The following is a 15,091-nucleotide window of genomic DNA, read 5'->3' as shown; positions in this document are numbered from 1 at the left end:
ACTATAGTTGATGTAGTATCGCCGTGTAGCCGCGTCGAGCCACAGAAAGCGCGCGAAAAATGAAGCCTCGTTTATGTTTAGGTGAGTTAACCTTGGTTGAGCCTGCAACCCAATCGAAAACCAGTACCTGGTAAGCGGTCAACTTAAAAAAACCCAGATGACCTCGGTTTGCTCTAAGCTTGAGCCCGCGATGCAGTCACCTCTAGGAATGAAAGCAACCTACAAATCAATGAATCAACTGCTAAGAAACAATTCATAAATTCAGTTAGCAAATAATTTGATTTTACTTGCCTCGACCGTGAATAATCCGATTGTCACAAAAACCTCCTCCCATTGATCGACCTTAGTATTATTTGAACGAGTGACACTGCTTTTTTTTTGGCTAAGGGGGAACTTAAGAAGAATCCGAGGCAATTAAAAAGTGGATAAATATTTTTAATCAACATTAACTGTTGTTGATTACTTTCTTTTCTCTCGAAAGCTTGCAATACTTCTTCTGAAAACTCAATCCATGATGCTTCAGATGAGGACTAGAGGAATGAAGTATGGAACACACGATGATATGATTTTTTTAACGCTGGCAACGATATATGTAATAGTATTGCACGAGAGAATGTGATGAAGAAAGCCAGTAATGGCTTTTTCTAGATATATTTAATCTCAAGTTATTGGCTCATGCGTAATCATCAGCAAGGAAGGATTCAGCATTTAAAGCAATTAAACGGAAGAAATTCCTCTATTGCTTAATTGCTTTAAATGCTGAATCCTTCCTTGCTGATGATCGGTCATCAAAAGTCCTCTTGCATGACTCAGGCAACATGCACACATGCAGCTTACTTTTCATCCATTAATTAACATGTTTTTATTGTAATTAAATTAACTTACATCGTACATAAATGGCAACTGAGTTTCATTAAAACCTCTCTGCATCTAGATTGTTTTAGGGGGTATTTTCATGAGACCGGCACGAACTCAGACCAGCATGCATATGAGCTCGTATCGGCCTCCATACATTTCTTCTTATGCGTTTACATGAGAACGGCCTGGCATTGAACTCAGACCGGTCTGACTTCGTCTTGGTTACTAGATCGAGACGGGAAATTCTCCTACCGAACTGAGTTCGTACCGTTCTCATGTAAATGACAACAAATCTCAGACCGGTTCGAGAAGTTTCAAGCCTGTATGCTTTTGAGTCAGACATATATTAATTACACAAAACATGTCATTTCGTCCCGAAGCCAAGCACCAAGCTAAACGGCTGCAAAAATTTCATACCGGTACAAGTTCATACCGGTCTGAGTTCACCACGGTCTCATGTAAATGCCTCCTAAGGTTATAAGAGGTTGAAGTTATCATGGAAGTCGTAATGTGTAGTGATCATGAGTTTAATGCTTTCATAGCTGCGATACTTAGAAAGGAAGAGTTACTTAAAATGTATTTTCCGTTCCGTAATTAAATAAAAAGGTTTTATGGTGAAGAATGAGAGTAGCCAATGTTTTGTTTCATAGAATTTAGTGGTACTGGTAGCGATTCTCGGTAAAAACACATACTTTACATCGAAAGGGATTTGGGCACAGATTGAGGTCATGTATATGAAGAAGAGGAGTGCAAATGTTCGTCCAAGAAAATTTGACATGACGTCAAGAAAATTTGACAAGAAATGAATGAGACAGACCGAGGTTCAAAACTCTACATTTTTTAACTTCGCTTTATAACCCAGAGACGAAACATCAGTTACCATATATTGATGATTCATATCACAAAGTACTCCCCGGACCAATAAAGTAGATGCGTTTTCTATGTTGCCATTGGCTATAAAATCATTTGAATCAAAGAACAGCTCATAGAAACAAAACAAAAAAAAAAGAAAAGGAGAAAAAGAAAATTCCGTGCAATTTTTGTGAAGAAATATAACCACATTATCAAAGATTACAGTTATTTAACAATTATTGGATGAGGTCGAGCATGTTAGCGATAATTATCAAGGCCAAAGTTTGTGTTATCTGCTGAAGCCGAAGGCTGAGGCGGATAACACAAACTGAGGCCTTGATAATTATGGCTAACATGCGAAAACCGAATTCAATAATTGTTTTATTATGCATATTCCTGAGCTGAGCTCCGCCATGACAAAACTGATCAAACTGCTGGTTAGTGTCAGGTGACGTCACTTCTGCATGCATAAAACTATTGTCTGTAGGTATGACGTCAATTCTACATATATAAATCTATTATTATGCAATGCTGATGCTATCCCAATTTTGATTGGCTAAAAGCACCCCGCTAATAGGCCATTTCCGAGTTCATGTCTGCCTCCTCTTCAAAGCGAGTCTAAGTGCGAAGTTTTTTGATGGTAATCAGTTCTAGTTTACATATGAATGAAAACAAATTTTCATAACAAAAACTTCGCACTTAGACTCGCTTTGAAGAGGAGGCAGACATGAACTCGGAAATGGCCTATTCTAGATGGCGCTGTGTCATCGCGTCACATCTACAGACACTGGCATTTATGCATATAGGTATGACGCGTTTTTGCAGACAATGAAGTTTTGTTTACATCTCGATATCGGGAACATTTTTCATAAGACCGTACAACTTGATTTTTAGAATTTTGTTCAAAAGTTTCAGTTCGATTCAGTTTTCCTGAAACGTTTTCAGATGTTTTAGGCTTAAATCCTTTCAGTAAACCTTTTGAATTCCGCTTTACATGTAATTCACGGCTGTCATTAATAAAGATGTTTACACTGAAACGTGTCATTGCGTGGCTTACTTTGTTTTGTTCTGTGAAATGTCTCAACGCTTCTACGTTTATAATTGTATAATAAGCCTTCGGCTTCGGCAGATAACACAAACCTCCGCCTTGATAATTTTCGCTATCATGCTCAACTTCATCCAATAATTGCTTATTGTTTGTAGGTATGACGTAAGAGAAACAGAGCAAGCAAGAATTAGCTGCGCGCTTATAGCCAATCAAAATCAAACTGGTGACACCAATGTATAATAAAATAATTTGACAGCAAGTACATGATGCATGCAGAGCTTGTTCAGTTAGTCAGTCAGGACAGCGGCAGGTAAAGAAGGAGATTATGGGGCTCGATTGCCCTCACGCTGAGGAAGCCAGACGGAAATAAGCCAAGTGGAAGCCCGAAGGGAGTTGTTAGAGCTGGACTGATTTAAGACACACCTGGAGGCGTGCAAGAATGTCAGAGTTGGAGGACGGGGGACTTACATGGCACGAGATGAAAGTCATGTAATATAGGGTCAAGTGTGCACTTGAGTGGAAGACACATGTTGCAACAGGAATAAGAGGAATATGACGCTTATGATGGTGTCCTGATTAATATACTTACTATTCGGGCACCATCATCCTTTAATTAATTCTTTTTTAATAATTAATCTTATATTTTTGTCAACAGACATGTGCATTTCGCCGACCAAAGAAAGTAATGTACAGTTTCCTTGGTTACTAATCTTTTTATGTTTTGTCATTCCAGTTCTCTACTTTTAAAATGTTCTTGCACATCCAGACCCAAGTCTTTAACTTCGAACAGACAGTTGTTTACTAACGAAGGGAACAATGGTTAACTGGCCACTCTTGTTCCTAGTGATTTGTGAAGTATCCAGCACACATACAAGTGACCCTAAGATAGGGGCGTAGCTAGCCATTTTTGTTTTGCAAGGCCGATTTCGTGGAAGTCAGAGGAGAAAAAAAAATAGAGTTATTAACAGATGTAAAGTGATTTTTTCAAACAAGGAGCCATATTTTTTAATGACATCATGTCTCAGTGACACTTTTTCTTGAATTAAATGCAAATCTTCGTGTCTGTAAAACACTAAGAAAACAACTGGTACACTTCTGGCTCTCTTCAAAAGTTGAAGCCATTTTTATGCCTGGGGGGTGGCATGAGTTGAAGTGTGTATATTGAAAGGTTTCAGCTGGCTTGTAATGAGTTTTAACGTCCAGGATGGATTCCTTTTTGAATCGTTGCCCTTTTAACACCACTGTGTCGAGGAAAGTGATTTCCAGTCTCTAATATTACGGCTTCATGGAAGGGTGGAATTTATTAGCTTGTTTAATAATAAAAATGGTCCACTTCTGTTTTATCACTGTCCCAAAGGGAGAAAATATCGATCATCAATATATCTTTTCCACTATGATATTTTTGGCTTGGTGTCACTTTGTTGTATTAACTTTGTCTCAATTTGCGCCATGAAAATATTGGCAAACGAGACTGCCGTATTTGTTGCCATGAGGGTAATAATAATAATAATAATAATAATAATAATAATAAAGTATTGCTTATATAGCGCTATTTACAATTACAAGATCAATAGCACTTTACATAATAAGATCTATAAAATCAACAAATAAAATAATTAGGATATTTATGATAAGTTAAAAACTTAAAAGTAATACAATTAAAAAGATGATCACAAGTCTAAATGGCAATATAACATTCATATATTTAACTGCTAATCAAGGAAAAATTGTTTAAAAAGGAATGACTTAATTGACTTCTTGAAAACATCTACAGATTGAATAGTACGTAATTGTGATGGGAGCTCATTCCACAAATGCGGTGCTGCTGCCTGGAATGCGCGCCCACCCAAGGTTACAAGCATCTTCCCACTTGGTGGCTTCAACAGAATGCCTGAGTTGGATCTAAGATTATACGAGGGCTTGCATTTAATAGATAAAAGATTGCTGATGTAACTAGGCGCGAGGCCATGAATGGCTTTGAAAGCTAATAGCAGAATCTTAAATTGAATGCGCGCTTGCACTGGTAGCCAGTGTAACTCATAGAGTACCGGAGTTATGTGGGAATACTTCCCAACATCCATTATTACTCTAGCGGCAGCATTTTGCACCCGTTGCAACTTAGCTATTTGTTCTTTGGGAAGGCCATACAGTAAAGCATTACAGTAGTCTAATCTGCTCGTGATGAATGCGTGTACCAGATGGAGTAAGCTGTCTCTCGATAGATACTTCTTAATGCGTCTGATGTTATGTAAGTGGTAAAAAGCTGTCTTACATACGTTTGTTATGTGGTCACACACATGCAAGCTGGGGTCGAGACAGCAACCTAGATTTCGAACTCGCGAGCTAGGTCTAATCTCTGAACTACCTACTTTAATGTTCATAGCCTGCAATTTACAAAGTTGCTGCCGAGTTCCAATAATCATAAACTCGGTCTTATCATCGTTAATAAGGAGTCTGTCCTGGATCAGCCAGCGCCTGATTTTCTCGATACAACATTCCATCGAACGAACTGCATCCTCCTGGGACATGCTACTGTTAGGCTTGAAGCTCAGGTAGATTTGCGTGTCGTCAGCGTAGCAGTGTGCGTGTGGAAGCTGATCCCCAACAACCGAGAATAGCTTGGATGCATAGATAACACAAAGCAAGGGGCCCAGACAGGACCCTTGTGGGACACCACAGTCCAAGCTGAAGCGCTCTGAAAGAGATCCCATGACGGAGACTCGCTGACCTCTGTTGACCAGGTAAGACTTAAACCATTCTAAGGCCACTCCACAAATCCCAAGCTCCTCGTTCAGACGTTTTAGCAGGATGTTATGATTGACCGTATCGAAAGCGGCGCTAAGATCAAGCATGACCAGCAACGTGACCTCTTGAGTGTTCATTTTCATGAGAATATCGTTCGTAACTTTAACAAGAGCTGTTTCCGTGCTATGATTTTGACGATATGATGATTGAAACTCTGGGTATAGCGAGTGGGTCATCATATGGGTGTGTATCTGTTCAAACACCGCCTTCTCAGTCAGCTTAGAAACGTACTGCAGGTTGCTTACAGGTCTGTAGTTCTTGTATAGGAGGTCCAGCCCAGGCTTCTTCAGTAGTGGGAAAACGAGTGCGCACTTCCAGTCATCCGCGAACAACCCAGACTCAAGTGATAGAATGCTCATTTTCGTCATGATCGGTAAAAGGACGTCGATGCAATCGGGGGGTCGGCATGGGGTCCAGAGTGCTTCTTTTTTTTATTTTGCACTGCTTCCGATGAGTTTGCGAACCTTCTCCTCCGTAAGGGGGTTGAATTTGCTGAACGAGGAAGGTGGTACTGTGGCGTAGTCATTGGGAGGGGATGGCAACCCTTGCGCCATGTTGTCGAGCTTGGAACCTATGGTCTCAATTTTCTGAACAAAGAACGTTCCCAGTTGATTTGCCAGTTTAACGTTATTATTCACAGGGGGGTACACCGCCCTGTTGTCCTTCTGGTTGAGGAGCTTCTTCACTGCCGAAAAAAGACTGCGTTGATTGGTACTGTTATCCTGGACAAAGTCATTATAGAATTTGCATCGAGTTTCATTCATCAAAGCATTCACACTGTTCTTTTTTGCTTTATACGCTAACATGTCTTCTCTTGTGCCGGTGCGTCGCCACTTCCTCTCGGCCTTTCGCTTTTCCCTCCTTGCTACCTTGATTTCCTCGTTAAACCAAGGGACCAACGGTCTGGAGCGTATCACTTTTGTACACAATGGCGCTTGCCGGTCGAGAACTTGAGCTACGGTCGTGTTATAGCTGTTGACAAGTTCGTCAAGTGTATCGGGAGTGTTTTGACAGAGATGTGAGGAGGACAATTCGGCCGCTAGGGTCCATGTGCTTGACCTGGAACGAGTTTTTGTGCAGGATTAAACCAAGCGTTTGCCTTAGGAAATATGATGGGATCGGTGTATTATAATTGTGGAACTCTTTTCGTATGCCCTGCATACTATGTTCGTTCCTCTTCTTAAGGCGTATTTGTGTACAAGCTATAGACACGTACATTGAAACTAAAATTGTATCTTGGCCTATCTTAAGTGATAAAATCAGTTGTGTCCTTAATAAAGGATTGTTATTTTTGTGGGATAGGCTATGCAATGTATCCATAAATAAGGTTATCCTCTCGGTAGGTAATTATGTCGAATAGTTTGTAAGCCAGGTCTTATTGGCTTATAGGTGACTACGCCCCTGACTCAATACACTCCATCTGTTTCTCTGTCTTTATGTAAATCAATCAAACACTGCTAGTCGTCTTCCCCAAGATATTACGTTCGCACATTTCTAACAGGTAATTGTGATTTTATTATTTACTATTATAAATGTAAAGGCTCTTTGTTGGGACGTGCAATGGAAATTTCTCACCTTAAATATTTCAATCATTAACGAACAACCTTTTTTGTCTTTTATTTGACCTCACGTCAAAATTGATTCGTCTCTGACACTTAATTAATGTTATCTACTTTCTATCCTAAGGAGAAAACTGTGCTTGGTGACTTTTTCTCGCAAATCCTGATCAGTCCCGTTTCTTCTCGAAGAGAATCAAGTGAAAATTCAAAACATGGCGCATTTTTAACAAATGACGCGAGTACCATGTCTTCCACTATTAATGTATCTATAATAACAGGAACTGTCTTTTGTTTCAAATACGATGTTAATTTTTATTTATCCTTGTTGGGCGTCACTGCAGGGGCGTAGCTGGGATTTTTTTGGGAAGAGGGGGGTCACACTCTCAATACCAGGGTACTTACTAGTTTGTCGACATCCACACTGTTTTTATTGAAAGTGGTAATATTTCAGACGAGCAGTGAGCGTGGGGGGCAAGCATACAAAATAGCTGCCTAGATGAAGTAAGTTCCAGGTAACATTATTTTCTCTGGTTTGTATTCTGTTGTTCATTCTCAAAAGGCGGGGGGAGGAGGTAACGGACAACACAGGACACCCCTGACAACGCCCCTGCACTGCTTACAGCTTTTCTGGACATTGAGTTGTTGAAAAGGAAACATCCACGACCACTCTCGCTTGCTTTATGTTCACAAGTTTGAAAAATGCTCTTTTGAATTGGGGAATTCTCCACGCATACAAATACGGGTTAATACCAGAGTTGCATAAGACAATCAAAAATTGCAAATCTCGCAACCAGTGAATCATTAAACAACTACAACTAGTACAGAAATTCAACAGGTAGATCATTATGCATGCAGGTGTAAAGGATGCGAAAAAAGCAAAAAGAACGAGCATCAATGCCTTAACCGCTTTGCTCTCTTTCTTTGCTTCTATGATTTTGTTTTTATTTTCCAGTTTACCAGATTCTGTGCTGTCGTTTGCTCTCCGATCTCGCCAATATTTTGCCCGTTCGTGCAGTCTTTTGACAATTGCCATGTGGACAAATAAAAGTACGGCAAACGTGCAGATGACTGCGGTGTTGGCGAAAATAAAGGAATAAAATATGAATCCGAGTTTGAAGTAGACAAAGGAAAATCCAAATGCCACAATCCAAATTATGATGGATGTTATGATGGCACGTTTTGATGTTACCATTGTCTTGTATTTCACGGGCGTTGACACGGCGACATATCTGTCGGCTGTAAGTGCTGCCAGTGTCAAAATAGATGCCGTACTCAAGATGAAATACAAAATGTGCAGGATCTTGATGTCTACAATGTCGGATTGAAGCCCTTCACCAATGTGGTATATGGCAGATACAGGGTCCATCAATGTTCCTACTATCAAATCTGTCGCGGCTAAGCTCAACAAAAAGTAATGAAATGGAGTTTTAAGATTCCTGAATGGATCCTTAATGATGGCGATACATACTAGTAGGTTTCCGGGAATGGTTATGAGCGCAAGAAACACTGAAAACGATGCAGTAAAATAAGACAATCCAGTGGGTGGAAGAACTTTCCCACATGAGTTTGGAGCCTGAAGGGCCGTCATCCTTACCTCAGTCTTCGATGGCCTAATGTTCTAGTTCGACTTCAAGTCTCCTTGCCACAACCAAAGGCTCTTGGTCTATTGATTTCGAACGCCTCGCTTTAATTCCTTTTAGACAGACTCTTCCCAAGCTGACAGGCGTTAACAGAAATGTTGACAGGAAAAATAAAGAGAATCAACGCTGTGACAACCGGATTCTTCAAGTCGTCTGGAAATCTGTAAACAGCTAGTATAAACCTTATTCAATTTCCTCTTTCTAGCATCATTTATAAAACAGTATATTAGTCGTCACGTCGAAATGAATGTTCTCAACGATTGCTTGAATGATCCTAACACGCTTAGCTTTCTCTCCACTGCCTCGCTTTATCCACTAAAGTCATTTTTTAAAGGCTTTTCAATTTCGGGAGTTTTGGTATACGAATTGGTGTCTGGCTGTCTCGGCACTACCTAGTGTCTTGTAGTGTTTGCAGGTTTTCAGTTTCTCCACTGGAGCAGTTGTTGCTTTCTCACTGTCGTTTTAACTCAGTACAAAAGTTTGTAGCCCCTCATCACGCCACAGTCATCCTTGAAACTGATCTACGAAAATATTTTTTGGCATGCCACCTGCCGGAACCTAAAGAAAGAACAGCGATTTTAGACCTTCGAAGTGGCCTATGATGTCGTTAGGTATAATCAGTATTGGCTCTTGTACAGGAAAAATATATCAAGCACCAAGTTGTACCTGTGAGAAAAGTGTTCCTTTTACCGGTTTTATTTACCACATCATCGGGGGTGGAAGCGGAGTAATTTGATCTGTTATTCGTTATTCTTTCCAATTTTTCGAAGTTATTCATTACTGAAACTTTGTTCGATATTCATTTTTCCGTAACTATTCGAAACAGTAAAATTCCTTACTTCGAATTGAATGTTCGAACGCTAAGTATTGCTCATTCTTTTTCTTTTTTAAAGCCGTTATTCACTAGTCATTATTCCTCTTCCACCCCCGACGATTATGTAAACACTAATCTCTCAATATTTGTTATGCTAGGGGTTGAAGGCCAAATATCTAACTTCACTTCAGAAGAAAAGCATCGTTTCAAAATGAACAGTTTTCCTCTTATTTTAGTTAGTTAATTTTAATGTTCTTCGAAATCCACCACTTTCAACCTAGAAGGTTCACGCTTTTCATGTTTAGTGAAGCAAGCACACTGTTGTTATCTTAAGCCTCACCTATTTTAAATTCAATCCTCGGTAAAGTTCTGAAATTGTAGCTTGTTTTTCCGACACTTTGGCTATTGTTATTTACACTTAGTGACACTTGCTAATGGAAGTTTCTCCCTTATGCTCCAAGAATAAATCGGCTGTCCACATTTTATTGGTTCCTCGTAAGCTCATAATATACAATTTGCAAAAATGCTGGTAGTAATTAGTTTTAGGTACACTTTGAGTGGCACAAATTTCAACCTTCTTCCTTTGGCACAATTAAAACAAATTTGCATTTGAAGTAATCCCCTGATCGATACACGACCGGCATTTTTTGATAAAATAAGCCAACACTAGAATGAAACTAGGTTTGGTCCTGCAAGGTTGAATAGCATGAAAAATTTTGTTTCCCATTTGATACTCAGTTCAATGAATTTTCCGAAACAAATGCCAAAAATGTGAGTTGCCCGGGGTACACAAAAAGTGCACCCGGGCGATCCAACACGATTTCCTGAGTTTGCGGATTACAACTCACAGAAATATAGACGGAACAACAGCCGATTTAGGCGAAAGTAAATAAACACACTTTTGCATTGACAAATCTTCAGGGTTGCTCGTATGAAAAAAGTAGTTTACTGAATTCGGCATTGTTTTGAGTTGACGTATTTACTGAAAGTGGCTTCGTTTTCCTTCTAATGTGAGCATTAACTACAACCTCTGGCTTTTTTCTCTTTCATTAAATAAATTGCTTGGTTTTTAAGTTAAATAATACATCTGATTGTACTAAGTAAGACATCCAAACTTACACAGGAAACAAGGAGGAATGTAATGATTTTTCTGTTATAATTTCCGGTCGAAGACTAAATAACCAATATTAGAATTTTATTTCAGAAGGCAACACAACCCGTGCGTAAAAATATTTTTATCAGCAACTATGGGGAAAGGAAGAGTGGGGCAAGAAGCGGTATCAAATCCAACATGGCGGCCCGATGAAGTGTCGCATGCAAAGGAACTATGCTTCAGACGCTTGCAATGCAGACTGGACTGTTTTTTTTTCCCGGAAAGTTATCAAGTTATTTGACCTTTCCCATTTCAGGACTTACTTTGAAACGTTTAACATCACTGAAAATGGCGGATTCAGCTTCACTGTCACCATATGTTTCAACCCTTCAGCAGTCACCGATCAAATAGTCTGTGCCTGTCAGTATTTGCATTTTCCTAATAGGCCTTATCACGGTTTTCGACGCCATCTTGACGGGTAGGCAAAGCTGTCAGAAATTACAGTGTTTGTATGGGAATCCGATAGCAAATAACTTCTTCCAAAATTGAATTTTACACAATTTGTGAATCAAAACGTTAAAATACTAGGTAGAACATTGTATTCACCAAGTTTGAAGGATGTAGCTTTCCTATAAGTCGCTGATCTATTCTTTTTTAATTTTCCATACATTAGTCTCAAAATTTTTTTCCCGCGAACTGCGTCTAGACGTTTGTTTACCCAGCCAAATTTACAGACAAATGTGTGGAAAATTCAAAAAATTTAACTGAGCGTCTTCTAGCCAAGCTACATACTTCAAACTTGGTGAATACAACCTTCTAACTAGTATTTTAACGTTGCGATTCAGAAATTGTGAAAAATTCAATTTTGGAAGAAGTTATTTGCTATCGGATTCTCATACAAACACTGTAATTTCTGACCGCTTTGCCTACCCGTCAAGATGGCGTCGAAAACCGTGATAAGGCCTATTTATAAAATTAACATTTGCTGAGATGCGAGAAGCCTGCGGATACGCGGAAAAAAGTGAAGCAATTTAAATAACCGACGATAAGAAGCAAGTTCGGCTTGACAGCCCTTTCGAAAGAAGACTAACCTTAAACGGTAAAACCTCCTGAACTGCGGAATCGAATTGAAATCTCAGTTTCTTTCTCTGTATACTCCCACATACCTATATAACCCCATTTTACTTTGTTTTATTCAGTTTGATTTTTTAAAAGAAACACTTACAAATAGGTACTAGCGCTCACAATTAAAGTAGTAGCTTTGAAAATACAATACCAATAGTCCAGGCATTTTATCGCCAAAAGTCGGTCAACCTGCCACTAATTGCAAAAGAAGGATTTTTAACGGTCTTTGGTCCAGGGACATGTCCTCTATAACATATCAAAAGTCCCCGAAAATCCGATTGGGGGAAGTTGACAAAAAACAACTTTTTTAGAGCCCTATATTGCTCAGCATGCAAACGAGGTTGCATTTACTATCTGTTGTGAGCTACCGTTGTTTTGCTTGAGTTTAAAGCCACGTGCAGCATAGGCTAGCAAAGATTGAGAAAATTTATTGTGTTATCTTCCTAGTTAAGTGCATTTATATACCCATTAAATAAAAGAATTATTCTTTATAAGTAAGTGAAACCTTTAGAGATGTCGTCGATGGATGGCTATCTGAGTGAATTATGTAGCGAAGAACACGGTCTTCCACAAGCGATGTTAGAACGCAAAAAGGACAATTTTACACTAAAAGACCTAACAGTAATGTCATGTTCCAAGATTATGTAATTCAGGACAATGTAATTTGACGTGAGTAGAGACGTCCAAAATGAATTTCATCTTGGTGAAAAACCTGTTTTTCACTCATTGCTTCGCGCTTTACATTGTAATATTCTTTTTTGTCCTAACTCATTAGTAAATTTATCTTTTTCCCCTCATAATGTTAAGCAAAATGTCAAGGAATTGGGGAGATTTTTCGCAAAAACCGAAGGAAATGTTTTCACCCAGTTATGATCTAACAGAGAAAGTGTGTGTCCTGCAAATCTTGCGCTTTAGTTCAATTTGAAAACTAAAAAGTATAAAGTAATTCCCTTCCAATACAGTGAAGGAATTTTGTTTATATTTAAACTTTGAGTTTGGATAGTAAAAAGGAAAATACGCGATTGAAGACATCCCAACCATACCAAAAAGAAAGTTTTTCTAATGACTCAACAAGCCTCAGCTATGACAGACCTCCGTACCGACCACTAGGATGTCTAGCAAGTCTTCACGTAGCAAGAAGAAGTGATCGATTTTGGGCCGGATTATCGATAGACCTATGTAGTCGTCGAACAGGTTCTTTTGAGAAGCGTGAAAACCAGTGGAGGCTTGACAAGAGGGAGGGACCAAACGGACTAGCAACGTCTTATCTGGCTGTTATCTATGCCTGCATTTATACATGTGCCGAAACAAAAAACATCATGCAAAAGCTGACAGGAGTTAATTTTATTCTGGAGAACAGAACAAAGATGTGTCTAAACAAGAGAAATGAAGGAGGCAATGACCATCCTCAGTGTTCTGGCTACTCACAACCCTAAGGAATATCATGAATGGTGTAAACGCTGATAGTAATGTCAATGCTGACACAGCCAAGAGCGTCGGCGAGAAGATGCTAGCGTCAGTGAAGGGAACGTTAACCATAGATTACTCATTCAAACGAAGTGCCCAGACAGTCACTATAGCATCCAAGTCCTCCGTAAAGATTGAGTACAAGTACAAGTTGACCCTCAACTTGTATTTCAGAAATTATTTCGGGACGAGCTCTGCACATATCCCACAGCTCTTTCGACTACCCATTTATGTTAAGGCAGCCACCAAAGCCATCATTAGCAGATGCACTATGGGCAAAGCTTACACCAGAGGCTAAGACACAACCTGAAGGGAACATACAGTACGTGCTTGACGCAGGCTCTCTTCTCCATCGAGTCCCATGGCCCAGAGGTGACGCCGACCTACTTGTAGTCAAAACCGCTGTAGAGTCTGCCATAAAGAATTCCATGGTTCTAGTTGGGGATGGCACAGATTTGCCAGTCCTTTTGTGTTACCATGCTTCCGAAGGTGGATGTGGCCTCTTTTTTTGACCTGAGACAAAGGCAAACTCGAGATGTGCCCGTGTCTGGCGTATGAAGAAAGTGAAAGAACAGCTGGGTAAGGAAGTTCGCAGAAATTTCCTTTTCCTTCACACCGTCACTGGATGCGACACAATATCGCGCCTCTATGGAGTTGGAAAGGCAATAGCCCTGAAGAAACTTGAGAATGTACCTTACTTCAAAGAGCACGCTAACGTTGGTCTTCATCTGTCATTCTGCTGTTTCTGGCGTTGTCACTGCAGGTGAAAAATCACTTGTATCATGTTTTGGAGGTAAACCAGGGGTAGGTTAACTCTATCCGATATCAGCGTTACTTCGAAAAATTTGCAGCCAAGACATCTCATATCGAGCCACAAAATCTGCCCCCAACAGCAGCAGTGGCCAGATTTCACAGCCTACGCGTCTGCTTGCAGGTAAAGCAGTGGTAGGAGAAGTTGCAGGCATGTCAATGGAAGACTGGGGGTGGAAACTCCCTAATTATCTAGTATTTCCTGTTGCAGCAGACTTGCCGCCTGCCCCAGAATCTCTTCTCTAGTTAATCAGATGCAACTCTTTGTCTGACTGTAGCAATATAATCGAGGTGCAACAAATTTGTCGCAAGAATGGTACGCAGTGTTCCCCAGTCTGTGGCCAATGCAAAGGTCTTTGTGCACACATTCTTTGAACACTGTAGACTAGGAAAGTGAACATTTGGAAGACTAGCATTTTTATAAATACATTGCATATGTAGCATGTGTAGAATTGAACAAAGAGGTAGCTTAGTTGTGATGATATAGGTTTTTTCTTGTCGTGAGTCTTAAGCATTTATGTCTTGTAATGTTTCGGCAAAATAAGATTTCACCGCTGGCTCTAAATAAACCTTAATAATTCACTAAGTTAAATATATTTTGTGGAAAGGTCTTTCACGATTAAAGCCTTAAAATCATTGTTCTTAAGGGTAGATTCTTAGTTTTGGCGAAATGGCTCGAATTATACCAATAAAAAACGCTAAACGGCAACTTCCGGTTGACAGCCTCGTTTTCGTGCTATAGGAAAAAGAGACTTATTTTATGGGTGCGGTTTGGAGGCGTTCCCATGCTTGGATCTTTAGGGACTTTTAGTACGTTCATGCATAGGATATTCCTAACTGGTCAATGACGAGAAAGCTTCTTTTGCAATTAGTTACAGGTCCGACCACAAAATGCCTGGACTAAAACACACAAAAAACCGGGAATATTCACGCAAACTATTGAAAATAAAAATAATAAAAATAAGCGCTGTTTGTTTGACATGATGGCGATATCGGTGTATCATTAATTTTCTATCTTTT

General features: G+C 39.7%; 1 protein-coding gene and 1 pseudogene across 2 annotated transcripts; one reads left to right on the top strand and one right to left on the bottom strand.

Annotated features, from left to right (window-relative positions):
- Positions 1–7,112: 7,112 nt before the first annotated feature.
- LOC137990761 (adenosine receptor A1-like) lies at positions 7,113–10,028 on the bottom strand. 2 transcript variants are annotated; one of them, XM_068835869.1, is made up of 2 exons: positions 9,917–10,028; positions 7,113–9,320 (listed from the first exon to the last, which is right to left on the bottom strand). In XM_068835869.1, the coding sequence occupies exon 2, from the start codon at positions 8,708–8,710 to the stop codon at positions 7,739–7,741; it is 972 nt and encodes a 323-aa protein (XP_068691970.1). In that variant the 5' UTR covers positions 8,711–9,320; positions 9,917–10,028; the 3' UTR covers positions 7,113–7,738. The 2 variants fall into 2 exon arrangements, with proteins under 2 accessions (XP_068691970.1, XP_068691971.1); XM_068835870.1 differs by lacking the exon at positions 9,917–10,028 and adding an exon at positions 9,429–9,614.
- Positions 10,029–13,238: 3,210 nt separating this feature from the next.
- The window catches only part of LOC137991625 (uncharacterized), a 27,314-nt pseudogene continuing 25,461 nt past the window's right edge, over positions 13,239–15,091 (top strand).

Source organism: Montipora foliosa, chromosome 2 (assembly GCF_036669935.1).
Source record: "Montipora foliosa isolate CH-2021 chromosome 2, ASM3666993v2, whole genome shotgun sequence".
Taxonomy (NCBI): domain Eukaryota; kingdom Metazoa; phylum Cnidaria; class Anthozoa; order Scleractinia; family Acroporidae; genus Montipora; species Montipora foliosa.
This window is presented reverse-complemented; position numbering and strand designations above follow the sequence as displayed.

Bases quoted from the DNA above. Each gene is read 5' to 3' on its own strand.
- LOC137990761 (XM_068835869.1), bottom strand. From the start codon at position 8,710: ATGACGGCCCTTCAGGCTCCAAACTCATGTGGGAAAGTTCTTCCACCC.